This window comes from Metopolophium dirhodum, chromosome 9 (genome assembly GCF_019925205.1).
Source record: "Metopolophium dirhodum isolate CAU chromosome 9, ASM1992520v1, whole genome shotgun sequence".
Taxonomy (NCBI): domain Eukaryota; kingdom Metazoa; phylum Arthropoda; class Insecta; order Hemiptera; family Aphididae; genus Metopolophium; species Metopolophium dirhodum.
Genome location: NC_083568.1, coordinates 1,307,648 through 1,328,660, shown reverse-complemented (window position 1 = coordinate 1,328,660; position 21,013 = coordinate 1,307,648). Strand labels below are relative to the sequence as shown.

General features: G+C 27.5%; 2 protein-coding genes and 2 long non-coding RNA genes across 4 annotated transcripts; 3 read left to right on the top strand and 1 right to left on the bottom strand.

Moving 5' to 3' along the window:
- The first annotated feature begins 30 nt into the window (after window positions 1–30).
- LOC132952363 (uncharacterized) lies at window positions 31–623 on the top strand. The gene is made up of 2 exons (XM_061024645.1): window positions 31–247; window positions 390–623. Exons 1-2 carry the CDS (start codon window positions 74–76, stop codon window positions 621–623), a joined length of 408 nt encoding a protein of 135 aa, XP_060880628.1. The 5' UTR covers window positions 31–73.
- Window positions 624–996: 373 nt separating this feature from the next.
- LOC132952550 (uncharacterized) lies at window positions 997–6,092 on the bottom strand. Its single transcript, XR_009665474.1, has 3 exons — window positions 5,698–6,092; window positions 3,260–3,532; window positions 997–1,254 (listed from the first exon to the last, which is right to left on the bottom strand). It is a non-coding gene; the product is annotated as an uncharacterized LOC132952550 (long non-coding RNA).
- On the top strand, window positions 1,137–4,153 carry LOC132952549 (uncharacterized). The gene is made up of 7 exons (XM_061024875.1): window positions 1,137–1,234; window positions 1,635–1,829; window positions 1,947–2,009; window positions 2,104–2,145; window positions 3,097–3,198; window positions 3,305–3,577; window positions 4,089–4,153. The coding sequence occupies exons 1-6, from the start codon at window positions 1,141–1,143 to the stop codon at window positions 3,574–3,576; spliced, it is 768 nt and encodes a 255-aa protein (XP_060880858.1). The 5' UTR covers window positions 1,137–1,140; the 3' UTR covers window position 3,577; window positions 4,089–4,153.
- Window positions 6,093–9,605: 3,513 nt separating the features above from the next.
- Window positions 9,606–11,823, top strand: LOC132952888 (uncharacterized). Its single transcript, XR_009665526.1, has 5 exons — window positions 9,606–9,739; window positions 10,702–10,895; window positions 10,973–11,057; window positions 11,132–11,353; window positions 11,433–11,823. It is a non-coding gene; the product is annotated as an uncharacterized LOC132952888 (long non-coding RNA).
- The last annotated feature ends 9,190 nt before the right edge of the window (window positions 11,824–21,013 follow it).

Below are 21,013 nucleotides of genomic sequence, written 5' to 3'. Positions count from 1 at the left end.
ACCAATTTTTTATAAACTAAATACCTAACTATTTTATTTATTTTAACAGGCATTTCCCGTTGCATACGCATTAATGACCCGAAAAACTCAAATGGCGTACACAAGTGTATTGGACCATATTAAGACTTGTGTTCCGGGGATTAGTGCAAGTAACATTGTCACTGACTACGAAGTAGGGTTGAGCAATGCGTTGACCAACGTTTTTTCCGGAGTCAGATTACAGAAATGCTGGTTCCATATGGCCCAAGTATGATTTCCTAAAAAATGTAACAATTTTAATTCTGTAAGATAAAATTTAGATACTTTGATTTGTGGAATTGTGCAGTTTAATGATTAAATAATATTAAAATTAAAACAAGTTTCTTAAACACTTTATTTTATATAAATAGGCACTCGAAAAGAATGCAAGAGACTTTGGCATACGGAGACAAGTATACAGGACTGACAATGCACTGCATACTATGTTTCGTATGTCAAAAGCTCTTGCACTTTTGCCGGCAAACATGATAATTGAAGGCTTCGAAGTGGTGGTCAACGAGGCAAGGCTTTCTCCAAATACTGAGGTTGCAGAAAGATACATTACATATTTTAGAAATCAGTGGATGGAACGTGAGTTATTCTAAAAGAATTAGTTTTACTTACCTATAATTTTATTTTTAAAATTTGTTTAATAATTAAAACTGTTTAAATAGTACATATGAGATTATTAAGATAATTAGTTACATTTTACACTTAGGAATAGAATTTCAAAATTCAATTTTTATAATAGACATATATTTTATAGATAGTAAACATTTCAATTTTCATATTTCAATAATAAATTATGATAAAAATTGAGTTTTAATATCTATTTAGTCACAATTTATTCTTTTAATGAACCCTTATAAATTAATGAATATATTGAGATTACTAAGTATCTAATTTTAAAAGTTAAATCATAAGTAATTCAATAAAAATAAATCGTAACTTTGTTTTTTCTGTAAGTTTAAGTGTTCATATTCAGTCAAACCAGTTACAGATTTTTTTTTAACAAAATTACAAAAATTAAACAAAGTTTATAACCCTACCTTAAGTAGTCTTTATCCATAATAATATTAATTAACATTAGGGGTTGGACCGGAAACCTTTTGTGTACATGGCATGCCAAGGAGAACTAACAACGACCAGGAGATATTTCACCGCCATTTAAACACTATCATGAATAGTCCACGTCCTGGTATTTGGCATTTTACCAGTAAGTTAAATTTAATATCACTAAAATAATGAAATCAACATATTTACATTAATAAAAGTTATATTTTAATATTTTATATGTATAATCATTATTTTGATTACTCCAAAAAAATATTTTCAATCTAAAAAATGTATTTGTTTTTATAAAAACGTTAGTTTTTAAAAAGTCTTGGTAAATTTTTGTAACTTTAAACTTTTTATATAACTTATCTGGTAGATGCAATTGACAATAACCACACTGTTTTTTAAAATATTATGATTATGTTGAATAATGTACTTTATTCTTCCTTAATTGTTGAATATTTTTCCAAACCAGTTGGAAGTCATATACATACTCTTCATCCACTCTAGTTTCTAACTAATGCAATAAATTATAATACTTCAATGAATAATATCAATAGAAACATTAGTCAAAATTGAACAAGAATATGGCACAAGATATGAAAGGATGCAAAGCAGACCAGCTCTAAGAGCCCGGCGTCGAGCTTATGTTCAAATCGATAAAAAAATCAGCGAAGCCACTGAACGGTTGGCCCAGGGCAGGATTTCTGTTAAAGAATTTCTCCTCTACACTGGGCATTTGGCTTATGATGCAGGTATGAAATATACATTTAAAATAAATAAAAAATAATTAGTTATCTTCAAGTGACTGTAAATAAAAGAAATCATTTTGCTTAACATACAATATTTACATTAAAAAATTGTATTTCTAGAACGAAGGCGTGGAGTGGGGAACGTAGGAATTGTTCCACCCCAAATCGTGGAAACTATTGAAGGTTAATAAAAAAATAACTAAAATATTCACAGTGCAATGTTCACAATGACAATATGCAATTATCTAATTATTATTTTGTTTAAATAACATTTCAGAACAAATTCCTACTGTAAATGTGGAAGACAACGTTGTTGGAGGTTTGATTTTTATCAAATTTAAAATATTTGAACTCAAAATAATACCATTTAAGTACTTACAAATATATGTTCAATTGTGAACTATAGGAATAAAAAGACTTGGTGTTCAAATATAAAACCAACCACATAGGTACCTATCTTGTGATTTTCATTTCATTGTACAACCTAGAATCTAGGTGACAAATTAGTTTTACTGCTGCTAAACGCACAAATAGGAAGAAGGAATTTGGAGGCCAAGCTACCACCATCAATTTGAACAGCCCTCCGAAATATTTTCTAGATTTTTTTTAAGCTTCTTTAATATTATAATAGTAGGACTTTTCAAGCTTCAGCCTCACCAAATCTCAAGCGCTATTTGTGCCTATACTATCTACCCAAACCGAAATTATTTTAATAAATATTTTTGAATGTTATTCAAATAAAATTTTTCCGACCATTCTAAGTGCACTAAAAAAAAAATGCGAAATATTCACAAATATGCTAAGAATTGCTCAAATATGCACATGGCCCCCCCCGTGAAAATACGTCAAATGCCTACCTATTCCTATTACGAGCATTGTATATTAATTTGTTGTATTAAATGTTTTGGATGGCAGATGTTACTTAAATAATAAAATAAAAAATATAATTAAAAAATACTTCACTGGTAACCTAATTACCCACACAAATTGCATCTATCCAAATTAGTATTATTAACATAAAAACTGTAGGTATAAAGACATAAGTGTTCATAAACGGTTGCTAATTTTATACTTATAGTCTCTCTAATATTATGTATTGAAGTCATTATTATATTATTATTATGTAGGTATAGTTATTAGTTTTATTAAATGTTTGGTTTAAAGAGATTTAGTTTCATGTGGAATTTTATTTTTACCATTACCTAATGATTTTTTTTTATAAATTAGATGTTTTATAAGCAAATATAGATTAAACTCAATTTTGCATTAGGTTTTGATAGACAAAATGAATTAAGAGAATTGATTTTACAACAACAAAATCGCATAAGGGAGATGGCAGAAGAACAGGATAATGCATTAAATATTTTTAACGGTAACCATACCATAATTATTAATTTAAATGTTATTTATTTACTAACCTATTTTTTAAGTACCTGTATTTTATTATAATCTAGATGAACCTGATTTTGTATTAGCAGAGGATGATGATCCGGTGTTCATTGCTATGGCGGAAATTGAGGAACAGAGGAGGGCTCAAGACAGGGAAAACATCCCTCATGTTCCTCTCGATATCAATGGAGTTGAACCAAGACCCGCCGATTGCTGCGTTATTTGTTTAAGCAATGTCAACAGCCACGCATGCATTCCTTGTGGACACAAATGCTTGTGTAGAGATTGCTTGGGCAATTTAATCCACAACCGTTGCCCTATTTGTAACATCGAAACCACATTAATCGTACAAATATTTTAAAGTAGGTAACAACAATAAGGTATGGATGGTACCTAATAATTTAATAATAGAAAATATACATAAAGTAGATGCCGATAATAAACAAAATAGTAAACATACATATTATGTTGTTTGAATATTATGATGAAACTTAAAAAATAAGTACTACCTTAATACTTAAGCATTAAACATAATTTCAAATATATTATATAGTAAAATTAATTTCCACAGTAGTTTGTAAATAACAATAACATTAGTAAAATATAAAATATATTATTGCAAACTTAAAAGGTACTTAAAACTCACTTATAATAATAATATATTTCACTTTCCATTTTAGGGACTGACATTTTTATTTGAACGAATACTATAATACAAACGCATATTTTTCAAAATAAATCAAATTTATAATATTGATATTACCTGCATGTTTAAATTCAAAAAAGATTGTTATAATATTATTTTTTATTTAGTATGTATTCATAAGATTGAATATACATATATATATATGTATATATTTTGTTATTTTGCAGGTATTGATTTTTCCAGGTTCAGAGAATTCCATGATGATTAAATAGATTTGTTTTTCATTAATTTTATTTTTTGTCATTATTTTTATTATATATTAAAATATAAGCTATAATTATAATATGTTATTATAAATTATAACTATAATTACTAATTATTTAAATCTTTGATAGTTTGATATGAAATTAAATATGTATAATATAGTTTCTATACAATTTTAAATATCGTAGATAATTACTTATTGAGTTATATAAAAACTGTAAATCACTACCCTAACAACTCAAATGTAGCTAAGGTAACATTAATTCTTACTTTTGATTCTAATCTTTTTTTTAGTTAAATATTTTGTGACCAAGATTTTCTTTAAGCTAATACACTGTATTAATTATATGTATTCAATGTCATATAGTATTAAATAAAAATAAGTATGCTAATATATTTTGATGAACAAAAAGTGTAAGTAATATATAAAATATAAATTTATTTGTGTAATTATACTGTAGGTACAAATGTACAATCATAACTAATTTATTGATATCTTCAAAGTTGTTGTAAGCCGTAAGGTTTGAAGTTCTATATCTAGTTGTAAGTTGTTTATCAGTCGACAGTTCTGAGCTCATGATTATTTATTAATTTTATATCTATTGATAAGTACCTATAATATAGAAATGTAAAATAATTGACGAATATTAAGGTTTCATAAAATGAAATAATGTAGCTTAAAAATACATTTTAATTACATTAAAATATTAAATATTGTAATTAATTACTAATTAAGTTATATAAAAACTGTATAACATTGCCCTAACTCAGGTAATACCTATGTTATGTTATTTTTTATTTGTTTATTGTAATTTTTTTTTTTTTATAAATATTTTGTGACAAAGGTTTTGTTCAATTATTATATTATCAATTAAATGTTATTAACATTAGAGTTATTATTAAAACTAATATATTTTGACTTATATATTTAACTCTAATAAGTTGTTGTCAAACGAGTATTTTACTTTTTTTATAATAACACTTGGTTTTTGTATTAAGGACCTATATTTTTATCAGATAATATAACGGTATCATCTAATAATATCAACTAATAATATTTTTATTTACTGGCAAGTTGAATAAACCATTAATATATTAATATATACCTTTAGTAAATAACAATAATTGAAAGTAAATTTCTGATTGTTACAAATAGCTCATTAAGAGTCAAAATATTTTGAAAATTTTATGATGTATGGATAAAGATCATATAAACATTTGGTGAAATTTAAAGTACTTATATACTGTTACAAGTTTCTGTTACACCAAAAAAATAAAATATATATTACTAAAAGATTTAAATTTTCATAATTTTTTTTTTTTTGTTTAACCCGATCCCCTTTGAAAATTACTGAAAATGTCTTACTTTTTACCCTCCAAAGTATACTAACTAGATTCACTTTCTACCCGAAAAGTATATAGTACAAAATGTATTTTAATCGATGCGATATTAGTTTTTATAGATATTACTGCACCCCTGAAAGGTGTTTACAGACAAAAAAAAATAGTATTAAACACATCGGAAAATCATTGCTACATTCTTCGCTCCTTTCAGAATTTAGAAGTACTTACTTTCTGGTTTTAAACGTTTCGATTTATCGTTTTTTTTTATAATTTAGTTGGTGTTAATGTTGAAATATATCGAACATTATTTAATAATCATCAACAATAATTCGCAACTTGTAACTTGAAAATTTTGAAGTACTGAAGAAAATTATTAACGACGTGACTTGTGTCATTTATCCGTGAATCGTGAAAATGTGAAATTTTAAAACGTTATGCCATGGCCCATAAGATTTAAATTTTAATATCTATTATCTGATTAGTGGTTCAAATCAAGCGCCAAAAACTTAATTCATTTTGATAATTAATTTAAGTGATATTTTGTCAATATTTTATGACAATGTTACCGTATTTATACGGTTGGTAGTGTGGTATGATGGTTTTTTGTCGAATTACCTTTTGTCGTTATCAAGTGGCTTTATGGCGGGTGGTTATTTGTCGAGTGGCTGTTTGACGATTCAATAGTGTTCGATTTTCATTCGCAAATTTACAGTTGGTAGTGTGGTACGATGGTTTTTTGTCGGATGGCATTTTGTCGGATTTTGGTGATGGTGTTTTGTCGAATGGTTTTTTGTCGTTATCTCGTGGCCTTATGTCGGGTGGTTATTTGTCGGGTGGCTTTTTGGCGTGCTTCCCATAGGACATGCCTATACCAGTTTCATATGGGGCCGTGTGCTTTTTTGGGGAAGAGAGAACTTAAAGAGAGGAAGACAATTTTGTGCTTTTTTTAAGGTTATGTCCAAAAACTGTTTACATTATTTGTGAATTTCAAATTTTTATTTTTATTTTTATGCCTGAAAATGGAAATTGAAATACTCAAATCTATTATTCTAAACTAGTAATTAGAATTTAGAATAATATAGATCGTTAATCATTAATGTTATTTATTATCATTTATCAATTATCATCATCTCTTTATATAAAAGAAAGTGTACTTTACCAATAATCAACGCAGAGCCGAACCTATTTGAGTTATCGACTTGAAATTTCGAGGATAGATTTTTGTAATAATTTCATCGGGCACTAAGAAAGGATTTATCAAAATTTTGATTTTAAAGGGTTGAAATCGGTAAAAATAATTTTTTACATGTAATTTGTATATCTATATTGATATAATAATAACAATAGCAGTCGACCGATAACAGGAAATAATGTAAGGCACGGCGCGGCGGCCCGAGGGTTTCCATCTACCTGGACTCTGGCCTTTTTTTGTGTGTATTTTATCGGCGTGTAGATATGTATTGTTCCGAGGCTATATTTTATGAGTTGTATGGAAAACATCGACTACAAATTAAACAAATATTGCATTATCGAAAAATAATAATACATTTCTTATGCGATAAACGTGTTACGATCCACCATGCCGTCGCGGCGTTTCCTATATCATTTACACCATATACACTATTCACAGTCTTTACGACAGTTAATTTGTCTACTGACTTACTCACGAGTCCGAGGCTCACTGCTCTACTGATACGTTCTGATACACATTATATGTATTTTACTAATACGTATTATAACACGGCTTCAACCGCTAAACTTATGACGTAAAATATTGACCAATATATCTATTATTATAATACGTAATATATTTTTAGTGAAAAATAAGCCGTGAGCCTCTAGCTGTACATTATATGTAGCCATGTAGGTAGATCACATTTTAAGTATAAAGATTACCCGGAACACGTTGGAAAATTATTTGAAATATTATATTTATTCAATTTAATTGTTTGAATACATTTTTTTAAAAATGTCATCGATTGAAGACATTTTTGTCAATAGAATGTTGACACCTCAAATAGTTGTACCAATTATCGGTGATGGTGCCTGCCTTTTCCGTTCAATATCATTTCATTTGTTTAACACTCAAGTAAGATGTCAGGAGACCCGAAATACGATTGTTTCGTATGTGTCTGATAGTTGGAATAACTTTATTACTATGTCTTACAATTCAAATGGTGACAACTTTTCCACTGCTGAGGCTTATGTTCGTGAAATGGTCAATCCTACTGTCTACGGTGGTTATTGCGAATTGGTTGCAGCTGGAAATATTTTCCCATTTTTATTTCAAATTTATTATAATAATAATTTTTATGCTAAATTTGGTGTAGATACATTCCCAGTAAAAAGATTGCGTCTAAACTGGAAATATTAATAGTGGTCATTTTGTTGTTTATTTATCTATTCCTAATATTCATAATGTTGTAGTAAATTTAATTACTACTTCAGAGGGCGATTTATCTATTTTTAATAATGTTAGTTTCACAGAAAATAGTAAGAAAAATAAAATTAATAAAAAAAGTAAGAAGCGTCGCCGTGCTAGATATACAGATACAACTCGAATCAACCAAGTTAAGAAAGCTATAACAAAGTACAAAGCAATCAAACACCAAGAAACTTTAGGGTTTCCGACTAAAATTAATTTACGCAAATGGAAAATTAAGAAATTATCTGGTCTAGCGTATTATAATCCCACAATTGATTATAAAAATAACATTGGCACTATGAACCAAGTCAAAATAATTCTAATTTTCAGGTGGTTATTCACGCTGATAGAAAACCTGCTAATGGACACAAAGGCTGTTACAATGCTGCAACTACTAATGAAGTAGCTTTAGTTATAGTTGGGTAATTTTGTAATAAGATTGTTGTCATACATTATTATTTTGTATTATATACCTATTAAAATTAATCATCTGTCTTGGTCTGCGGCCGTCCGGTTAAAGTTGGGCTGTAGACATTTTTTATACTTAAACCTGGCAACGACGGGTAATTCAGCTAGTAGATATTATATGGAAGATGGAACATTGTTAAACAAAATTAAATATTATAGTTGTTCTATATGTCTATGATTATCATAACATTATCTATTTTAGATACTTTTTCTTTTGATTCCTTTTCATTAAATATTTCAATAAATTCAGCAATCATCCATGTTCGAAAAATCACTTTGTTTTAATTCTTATTTGATTATCAACCTACTTAATAGTTAATAGTATAATATCACAGAACAATATTGAATGTAATATTGATGAGTGATTAAGTACCTATTGACAATACATTCATACCCCCCTCCTTAATGCATCTAAGCCCCCTCACACCAATATGTACTCTTATATTAAAATATAATGTATTAATAATTTAATGTGGCTTTCGGCTGTACATAATATCGTGAATATAAACTTTATTTTTACATTTTAAATACAAAATTAATTAATTTATGAAAATAAATAAGTAATTTTGATTTTTGATAACCTAATTTAAATCATTGGGAATATAAATATTTGTCTAAGAATTTATAATAAGATTCATAATAGACATGTTATATTATAAAGGCATGATAGTATATATTATGTGTATATACAGGTAATGGGGTTTTCCAGTGATTATCAAGCATAATGTTGCTGTTATATACGTACGTTTTTGATTATTTTATTATTAGTTCATGATTATTAGAAATTAGTGATTAGCATTAGTTATTAGTTGATTACCGTCCTGGCAGTTTTCATTTACAAAAATGTGCCCATAACAAATATAGTTTGTACCATAGAAAATTATGTTAGGTATATGTCTGTACTCTGTACGCACTATTGTAATATTTTATATTATTTATCAGTCTTCAGTATGACAGTTGTTACTGTATATAACAGTGCTAGTGTTAAAAACGTTTGCTATAAACTAATCAATAAATTCACCTAATATTAAAAACAATTTAAATTATGGACAACAAATCAGTATTTAGCATTTTTAAAAGTGTATACAAATTAACAAGTACCTACTCATAGGTACTGAAAAAGACATCAAAAAAGGCAATTATGGCATTCTACAGTCATCACCCTGAGTTGTAAGTAGTATTTTTAAATTTGAATTAACATTTCACATTATTAAAGATTGATCATCTGGATCAGGAAGCGTTACAACATTAATAGATTAAAATGAAAATGTACTATTAAACTCCTACAAGGATCCAAAAATTAATAGTTTTCAGTCAAATACCAGGGTAAATGATTTAGCTGATATCGATTTAGGTCCTGCTAAACCTATATTACAAGTAAGTTGTACAATTTAATTAATACCTACCTAGTTATTATTTTGATAATAAATTGTGCAGTACAAAAATTAGATATTTTATTTTAAAATATTTAAATAGGTAATAAATATAATAGTATATTATCATAAAATAGGTATACAATATACATTATAGTGTTTCTAATATATTTTTATCTTTCAAGAAGGCTTTTTGTAGCTTAAGTTCTAAAACTAGTCAGTAATTAATAATAATCAATAATTTTATTCTTCTGTATAGAAATACCCTCAGACACAATTTGGTTCACAAAATAGAGGTTTTTCTTCTACAGTTGATAATCGTTTCAATTGGATAGAGTATAATGTTGTTGAGAATGCTGTATTATGCTATCCTTGTAGAATGTTTGGCACTAGAACTGTAGCTAACATCATTACTAGTATTTATAATCAGTGTTACATGAAATTTTTATATAAAGGATTTAGAAATTGGGAAAAAGTAATTGTTAGATGACTATTTTTGAGTTATTTTGATATGTTTATATTATATTCATGTTTGTGGGTTATTTATTTATTTGAACATACTTAATATTAATTTTGTCGAATTTGGCTCTAGAAGATTATGACCAAAATACACTAATTCAAAGCTGGAGTTACATACTAGTTGTCTGTACCATTTGACTTGAATGACAAAGTGGCATGCACATATCCAATCTAAAACTACTGGTTCTGTTCATACATTATATAGTTATAAATGTACACCGTGATCAAATATTAGAAAAAAGAGATTACATGCTAGCATTAGATACTATATTATTTTTGACACATCAAGGAATAGCATTTAGAGGTCATATTGAGAATGAAACATCTTTGAACCCAGGCGAGTTAGGTGAATTCAGTGCCATATAATTTATTTATTTCTATAATTAACTAATATAAATTATTTATATACCTATTTATATTTTATATTATTTATCATGTTTATTGTAGGTAACTTAAAAGAAGTATGCGAACTAATGGCAAGTATAATCCAACTTTGCTTTAAATTATGCAGAATCAACAAATCATTCTAATTGGTTAATACAAAATTAAATTATTGAGATATGCGTTAAGCATGTAAGGAATACTATTGTTGAAGATATAATAAACGCTGGAATGTATAGCATTTTGTGGGACGAAGCACGGTAATTTCTTAATACTATATTGTTTAATCTTAACAACCTTACATTTTGATAATAGTTTTATATAAAAAAAATTCAAGATTCCAGAAAGAAGAACAGTTAGCTGTGTGTGTTCGTTATCTAAAAAATCTTAAAGTAGAGGAACAATTTGTTGGATTTTTAGATGTAGGTATCCAAAAATCAAAATGCTGACAGTATAATTGGTGTTCTATTACAGTTTTTAAAATGTTTGAATTTAGACAAAATTAATATAATAGTTTAATCATATGGCGGTCCCAGTGTCAGATGTTTTACAAATTATTCACATTCGGAGTGCTCAATTGCAATAAAAATCTGATTGGAAAGTCAAGTTCATTAGTGTGTGGTGCGATTGATACTCTGAAAAATAATCGTACAGATGAATATTTTGATACTCTGTGGAATGAAATTACTATATTTTGTGAAGAACAACATTGGATAAGGTGTGTTATTGTGGGTAATACCTATTAAAATAAAACAAATTTATGGTTCAAATTATTGATATAGTTTAAATTAATACAGGTGTCTCTAAACGTCGCAGAAGGAAACCTCAAATTTTCAATAGTATGCTGTATTATTAACTAGTTCAGCTATCGAGTGTAGCTAAAGAAGACCATGTACTAATGCGTACTTCAATTAATACAAATTATTGGATAATGTATTGTTTTTATCCTATACTTGATACTATTATTATCAATATGGAAAAACAATTTTAACCAGAAAGTATGGAAATAGCCCAAACTGTAGACAACTTTTTGAAATTAAACTTTAATGGAAGTATACGAATCATTAACCTCTAGGTAATTATTATTAGGAGCATTTTTTTTATAAATTCTTAATATAATATTAATTTATAATGTATTTACATCGATAAATTATGCTAAACAGTGTTATTAAATGTTTGTATCTACTTTAAAATAATATGTACCTACCATTATATATTTTTGAAAATGAATTTTGTAAATAATAACTTTTAGGATTTATTTGGTGTTTCCAAAGATTCTTTATGATCAAAAATGTCTTGAAAGTTAATATTGATTTGGAAGTTCTGCACAATCACTTAAACTCATTGAATAGCAAATAAATCTTTCAAAATGATTACAAACTATTTAATGTAGCAATAACTTTGTATGTAATATGTATTTTATTTGCATTATGGTAAGTCATAAATATATATGATTAGATATGTAAATTTAAATATTGGAAAAATTTAAATTAACAACAAACAACAAACGTAAAATTAATAGTTAAACTTAATAGTTAACATTATAATGTGTATTTAAAATATGTAAACTTAATAAATATTCATAACTATTTTACAACTTTTAATACGTAGTAAAATTAACGTACAAATTAAATATTAAATTACAATATAATCAAACAATAAAATATTATGTGTATAAAACAAATTGGCAGTTGACTATTGTAGACCGTCTAACAATTTTTTCTTTTGTAGTTGTATCGTCATATCGCTCCCATGTGTTATTGTGCTCTCTCCAATTATAACTAACGTAGTGACCAATTGCTAGTGGAGATGAAGATATTGGAGGGATAAATACAATTATGCCTCTTAAATTGTAGTGTTTACATTTATTAATTAATAAATGTGTCGGAATATTTTCTAAAGGTACTGATATTTCAAAATTGTTTTTATTAATTGGATTAGAAAATGAAGCCACGGTTTCAATTATTAATTGCTGTTTTAAATTAATCTGTTTTGACCTTGTTTTTAGATTGCAGTAGGTGCAGTCTAATTGTTGAGGTTCCAATAATTGATTGACAACATCTTCTAAAAAATCTAGGGTATTGGTTGGTAAATTAGCCATTAATGTTGAAGAACATCTCGTGTCGATTGTACTGCAACCCAAGCAAGATGTACTTTGTTCGTATGAAGGCCAATTTTGAAAAAGTTTCATAATTATAAAATGTGATGTAGATGCACAGTTTATATTAGTGAAATTATTTGTCAGCTCCTTAGTTTGGTTTTCGTAAATATATTTTAGTATATTTGCTCGTCGTTTATATGTTTGTACGTTGATCCCATCTCTCATTGCTCGGGAAATGGATTTAAAAAATAGATCTTCTTCAATCTTACTATCAATAAATGCTGCATAAAGATGGTCATCGGCATACGTGGTGCATAATAATTGAAATATTGAATCAAATGGACAAGTGTTAGAGAAAGTATGATAAATACCATTCAGTATAACCGGAAGAAGATCTGAAAAGTTTCCATTTCGCAATATTCCAATAATTGTACTTTTGGTTTTGCTGTTTTCATTGTAATAGAGTACGGTTTGATCTTTTTCCAAATAATTTCCTTTTTTTTTCTTTGTTTTTTCGACTTCTCCCAAACCTTTCCAATTTTCGATGGCTGCTGATTCGAATTCTTTTTCTGGTGATTGATATTGGTCCTGAATATTATTGTTAGAGTTCATATGAATTTCATTTGGTTTGGTTCTGTCATAGTCGTCCTGAACTTCCTCATTGTCTTTATTATTAATATTCATTTTTGATTTTATAATATTATTTGTACCAATTATTGAGTCCACGTGAACTTTTATAAAATCATCAATTCTGATTGGAAGAGTTTTATGTTGTAGAACAATATGTTTAAGATCCTTAAATAAACTTTCCGATGATGCACTACTTTCTGTAATATTGCCATACTTAAAAATTGGTGTCATAACAGCTGACCAACATGGAAGCAATTTGCAGAATTTCAGAAGTTTTTTTGCTATGTTTGCATCATATTGCATATTATCGTGATCTCCATTTTTCCATGTATCATGTATTTCTTGAATCTCTTCATGTATAGCTATTGACTCAAAATTGTCTTTAGAAGTTAGAGAGTTGTGGTTATCTTCTTTGAATTCAGTAGTACTTTCCAAATTGTTTAGGAAGTCATCAACAAATGTTATCCCAGCTATTCTACATTTGAGATACTGTTTTGCAAACTCACAATCTGTCAGTGTCCCATCTAGGTTATATCCATCCGTTTCAGAGAAAGCTATTGTAAAGATGTATTTCAAAAGTAGCTTTATATCTTTAAAATCAGTAGAAGATATTATTAAGCCAAATGAACGTAAATAAAAATGTTTAATATGTTTGGATATTTTCTTGTCAAACCAGGTACTTAAAATATGCATGACATGATTAAAATCATTTCGTAACATACAGTTTGGCAGTTCTGTGGTTTTATTATTTATTAACAAAGAACATATGTCTATATACTTTGCCAGCGATGAGTATTGTGTAAATGATGTAACTGCTGCCATCATGAGAGCCAAAGACTGATCTGTTACTATGACTTTTGGTTGTGGTACTCCAGTTCTTTTCCATTCACTAAGCCAGTATCCAATGCTGTTGTTATCATGCCGTTCAGAAAGCATATGTGCCACTGAAAACTGACAATAATTGATATTATCCATAACACAAATCTCATATAAAAATATATTGGATGTTATTCTTCCTGACATCAATGTTGGTTTCCTCACAATTCTACCCGTTGCATCAATGCTAATTGTTGGAGTTTTAGTTGTTTTTGCATATGTACGGTACAAATTGATTTCTGTTGTGGACCAATAATGCAAAAAAAAACCGGTCATACCCAATATCATGTATTATTTCATCAAATGGTGATAATCCTTTCATTATAAACAATGAAATAATTGGATCATCATTATGTAATCCCTGTTTAATGGCCTTGCACTTGATAACACGTAAAGCATTCGATGATGGTAAGTTGCTTGGTTCTTGATCGCCAAAATTCATCAAATTTTTGGCCATTTCTCGTCTCACATATGAAGCAGATTTACATTCTGTTACCATTTTACTGATTACATTTATTTTTTGCTCTCCATTTAGTCTGCGTTTACTTGAGGGTTTGCAATTTTTAAAATTTCCAATCAGAGAACATTTGACTATAACACGGCTATTAGGTTCTGGCTGCTTATTGACAACACCTTTAAAATTACTCAAACATGTTGAACAATAACCCAGTATATCTAAATACACATTGCCATTCTTATAAATTTTTGCCCTTTTATAAACAATTGTACATGGTAGCTGTGTTTGCTCAAAAAAATGTTCATGAATTAAAGGTGCCCAAATATTACACTTCAATGTTTGATATGCTCGCACAGGATATTTTTTATCGGATCGTTTATATAATGTTTCTGTTGGCTCTTGAATACTATCCCATTCTTCTTTTGATAATGTTAAATTAAAGTGTAATATGGTTTCTTCGTCATCTGATGTGTATTCGGATGAAAAAATATCTGATTTTTCATCATCAATAACCTTATGTTAAATTGCTGTTGTAGTAGAATCAAAATTTCCCACCAACTTATCGTTAATGCCATATCTGTTTAATTTAACTATGGTATAAATATATTTTGACGAAATAGCACAGCTTAATTCCTTAGAAATATTATTCCAGCATTCTGATGCAGGAGGATTGATGATTCCATTTTCAGGATTTATTATTTTTGATTTATTTGAAATCAATATTGATAATAAATGATCAATATCAAACTTCGGTTGTTGAGGCATCCTTCAATATTTGAATACAAATTAATGAATTGTAAATATTGTGTGCTCTGAAATTAATAATAAAAATATTTAATATTTATAGTTCATAATATAGGATGTATTAATATTATAAGTTTTTTTTTTGTGTTAATAAAGAATGTTAGTTATGAATATTTGTAATATTTTGTTGATTTTAATGTTGTCAATTTTTAAAAATACATAATTTTATTTTTTTCAATTATTTTAATTATTATTTTGTATGGTTTAATAAACAATTTTTTAAAGATACATGTAATTATTTATTTATTTGATATTTTTTTAGGAGAGGTTTGTATTAAACCCAGCATCACTTAAAAAGAGGATTAGTATCACATAGATATTATAATTAATACATATATTAGATGATGCAAACATTATTATTTAAAACCTGAGTAATGCTAAAAAGATAGTTTTGCATTTATAATGTTTGTATAATTGCATAAGTGTAAAATGTGAAAGAGGCAAAGAGCCCACCTATACAAATTTAAAATTAATTTGCAACACCTTTAATAAAAAAAAAAAAAAAAAATACAGGTACCAAAATAAAAATGTTTTGTGATACCTTGTTCAGTTTTATTCAGAAGAACAAAACAAAACATATAGTTGATTATGTATACATTTAATGATAGTTGTTTCCTTATTGAGATAACTGAAATTTAATAATATGAATTGCCTAAATGCATTTTACAATAATTGTCACTATCTATGTTAGATACCTAAAAAGGCTAAAAAATTATAAAATATCTATTATTATGAATTATGATATTTTATCCAGCATTTATGATTCGGTAGAAATCGTAAAATTATAAAATACAATTTTAAAAATAAATTATACGAGGGTCCTTTGAAAAATAGAAGTTTATTGTTCGTATCGCCACATGACCATCCATAAGTAATAGAAAAAATATCAAGAATTTGAAAATATGGTATTTACATAAGTACTACCTACTTAAAAATTCTAAAAACCACAATATTAATAAAGTATCTACCTACTATTAAAGTGAAAAAATGGGGGTAAGAATGCTTGAAAAATCACCTTGTGTAAGTATATAAATATAAATACCTAGGTATGTATTAACTATTAACTAATAAGTAGGGTTCGGATTTGAAGGCAAATGCCTTTCTTTTATTAATCATAATAGAAAAATAATTTTTATACAAAAATGTGTTTCATTTAATTTCTTAGACGATGGAACCTTTTTTTTTTTGCCTTTTTACTTATAAATGCCTTTTTTTACCTTTTGTACTTATAAATGCCTATTTTTTGTTTAATTTTTCAGTTGATTTTATAATTTTATACACAGCTTGCGTATATTGCTACAAATGGATTTTATTATTCGCAATATTTATCGATATCGTCTTATCGAGTATTTGGTATTTACTGAAGACAGCCTATCAAAGTACATGGTAGTCAATTTTTTTTTTAATACCAACTAGTTTATTTTGCATGCAGTTTTAATTTTTAATTTGTATTTTTCTCAAAATGTGTGCGATTGAAAGTGTTTAAAAAATGTTCACTTTTTTATTTTGTAGTATATTTATGAATTGCCTTTTTATATAAATTAAATGCCTTTTTTTACATTTTAAATGCTTTTTTTATTGATTATATTGCCTTCAAATCCGAACCCTACTAATAAGTAATAACTAAGTAGGCATCTAGGTACATACTAATTGCATTATTGATAGCTAGTAGATGGGAAAGTAATTCTAGTGGTTATATTCAATGGTATTCATATTCATATATTATATTGATATTCATATTATATGTATTATTCTTAGTTGTGGTTAAAACCATATTCTTAATCATTAAAAAATTGTATGTTGGAAAAAACACCCTAAATTATAATTATGTGTATAAGGTCTATAACTGTATACCTACCTAGTTTTAAACAAAATTGAAGGAAGGCCAAGGCAGTAAGTAGTAAAAATTCATCATTTAAAATTGAAGAAAGTTAAATGTAAATTTATTGTAACAATTTATTTGTAGGTATATAAAAAATATTATTATAATAAATCATACATAATATTAAACTCAAAAGAAAAGTAGGTAGGTATCGTTAAAACCATGGTTATATTTAATGCATTACCTGTTTAAATAACATTTAATTTCTAATTAATTATAAAAGTAAAATAATGAAACGGTTGAATATTTTATTTTAAAATCCAAGCCTGGTCTGAGTGGTCACATAAACTTAAATTATTATACCTACTACAATACGAGTTGATTAAATAATATTTTCAATGTTTTTGAGTTGTAGTTATTTTTGTTATTATTTATTATAAATAAATATTTTACATTCACAGAAAAAAATTGGTGAATTTATTAAATATGAAACAGAATTATTTTTAAAAATAATACATTAATTGTTTAATAGTTATGTAAACATTTAGTATCTTTAAAATGTATATATTTTACATAATATTATAATATTTATAATACTTATGTTATACTAAATAATAATTATTTATAAAATATGAATACATACCATAAATGTACGATGAATCAAATCTCTTTTGGATTTCCAAAACAATTCGAACGAAAAATCACCGAGTACCTATACGCATATTATAGATATACGCTCGAACACAGTTAAAAACATAGTGATGAATAATAAATATGTTAAAATATTAATTGCATCCCTAATTTCTACTTAAAAAAAACTTACTGTTGAACTGAACAACAATGTTTTGTTTTTTACAATAATGAGTAGTCGTGAGGTTTCGCACAAATAACCCGTCAGCAGTACGTGGAATAAAAAGTACCTACCTAACCACTATACTTTAATTTAATCTCTTAAAAGATGACCCTTTATAGGTGAAACCCTAAAATTTAGTAGATTGTAAATTTGCATTTGACAGGTGAATTATATTCAATATAATTTTTACTAAAATATGATGAGGGAAACAATAGTGAATTATAATACCTACTTAATATTATTGTCTTGGCTATTATTTTTATCCTGCAAAGATATTTTATTATAGATAGGTACCTAGGTATTTCAGTATTTGTGTATAATATTATTGTTATTATGTTCCCATTTTTTCTTCTTGGGTACCTTTGGTGCCTAGTGGCTAGTCGTAACTTGTACCGCCACCTTTTTATATAATAGTATTATAAAAAACTATACAAAATTAAAATATACGCCTACCTGCAGACCTGTAGATACATATTATATTTTATAAAATCACGTTTGTTAATAAAAATTGAAAAAATAAAAAATTTTATTAGGCATGGGTGTTGGGGGCCACTATACATAATAGTATGCACGGTAGCCTACCAAAAATTACAATTTTTCAATGTCCCTGACCACTCAACTTAATATAGGCTTATACACCCCCAAGTTCCGCGCCTGCTTTAAGGTGTTTTTTTGTTTACTTACATAATCATGACAATATTGTAGAACATAAAGTTTCCAGGCTTAATTTATTCAAGACTAAAAAATAAGAGGTTTTGCTAAAAATAACAAAATATACACATTATTTAGATAGGTACCTATTTAAAGGCAATAGTTGAACATTCCAAACATGAAAAAAAATTAGATGTTACCTGTAGTAATTTAGAACCTAAACAAATTATGTTGAAGAATAAATTATTAATAAATACAGTAGGTACAATAGTTGGATTCCACTGAATGTATTGTCAATAGGTACTTAATCACTAATCAATATTAGGTACACTCAATATTATACTATTAAGTAGGTAGGTAATCCAACCAGATTATTCAACAGACAGTATTAAGTTCAGAGGCGAATAAATTGATGATGATTAAAAATCCAATAATATTAAAAAACAATGAATTGTGAGTTGTAACTTGTATTACAAGTCTTGTAAGTTATAACTCACGTATCAGGATAAAATAAAACACATAGATAGCTTCAGACCTGTATACCTATGTGGCTATGTCTTAAAAAATCTACGTTTGTTAATGAAAATTAAAAATGTTATTACTTTAGGCTTGGGCAAGGAAAAAACTTTACAGTATAATACCATAGGTAAGTATTATAAAATAAAAGTTTATATTATAACCTGCACAAATTGTCCATTGATGTTTTGCAACTATTTATATAAAACGTTAGTTGTAACGTAAAGTATAAGTAAATAATATTGTTTATTGTATAATATAATTTATTGTACTTTACAATTATTGTACTATACTGTTATACTGCTTAGTGCTTACTATATAATAATAAATATTAACAGAGAAGTTTTATATAAAGTGTACAATGTACATGTACATAAGTAGGTGATTTGTGAATTATAGGTACCTATACTAGGTACCTAGTATTATAGGTACCTACACAAGTTTAATAAGGTAACTAAGGTAGCTACTTATATAATATCAATTAATTTTAATATTAAATTTATTGAAGCCAATATATTTTATTACTATTTACTACATAATTTAAAAAAATAGTTAAATATCTTTACCTAAGTGTTTTATTAAATTTTAAAGTCTATTTTGATTTTTGAGTGATTTAATCACGCGTATTACGTATTTCCTTGGTTAACTTTTTTAAAATTTTTTCGTTTTGGTCTTTGATTCAACAGTTAGGGATACGTATTTTTTCGGTAAAAGTAAAAATGATCTATGTACGCCATTTAGTTATTTCTAATAGTTTTGCAAGATAAAAACGTAAATTTGAGAATTTTAATTTTCACAATAATTATTACGATTACGTAAATTTTAAAATCAAACTCATGCAAGTAAGTTATTTGAACGTAAAAACTACGAGAAATAACTAATGACATATATGGATCATTTTTACCAATTAATTCAATATGGGGGGTGTCGGCTCGTCTTTACAACCCCCTAATTAAATTTATAAGGATAACTCCGGAAGTAGTAGAGTACTGTATGGTACAGGATATCAGTAGCAAACTACTAAAGATTGGCTCATATTTGGAGAACCAATATTTTGAATTGGGGTTGCATTATGGCTCCATACCACCCCCTCCTACTAATGATCCCCTGTAGTTCATTAGGGGTTGTAGCACAAACGATGAAACTCGAGCACAATCCAGCACAAACGTAGCACAAACGAATGGCATAATTTAAATTCAAAAATTTGGAGGTGGGGGTGCAGCCGTTTCGCTGGCACCCCCACTAAAGATCCATTCTAGCTCATTAGGGTTTGCAGCACAAACGATAAAACTCGAGCACAAACCAGCACAAACGAATGGCATAATTTATATTTTAAAACTCTGAGGTGGGGGTGCAGTCGTTTCGCTGGCACCCCCAATCATTATCCCTTATAACTTTAGAAGGGTTGCAGCACAAACGATTAAATTCGAGCACAATCCAGCACAAACGAAAGCCCTTGGTTTGAATCCGAAATTCTGAGGTGGAGGTGCAGTCGTTTCGCTGGCACCCCCAATCATTATCCCTTATAACTTTAGAAGGGTTGCAGCACAAACGATGAAATTCGAGCACAATCCGGCACAAACGTAGCACAAACGAAAGCCCTTGGTTTGAATCCAAAATTCTGAGGTGGGGGTGCCAGGGAAATGCACCTTAAAAAAATATGGACGA

Coding starts and splice junctions, on each gene's coding strand:
- LOC132952549 (XM_061024875.1), top strand. CDS start 1,141: ATGCCAAGGAGAACTAACAACGACCAGGAGATATTTCACCGCCATTTA. Junction 1,830..1,946: donor GCATTTGGCTTATGATGCAG/GTATGAAATATA, acceptor TTGTATTTCTAG/AACGAAGGCGTGGAGTGGGG. Junction 2,010..2,103: donor AATCGTGGAAACTATTGAAG/GTTAATAAAAAA, acceptor ATAACATTTCAG/AACAAATTCCTACTGTAAAT.
- LOC132952363 (XM_061024645.1), top strand. CDS start 74: ATGACCCGAAAAACTCAAATGGCGTACACAAGTGTATTGGACCATATT. Junction 248..389: donor GCTGGTTCCATATGGCCCAA/GTATGATTTCCT, acceptor TTATATAAATAG/GCACTCGAAAAGAATGCAAG.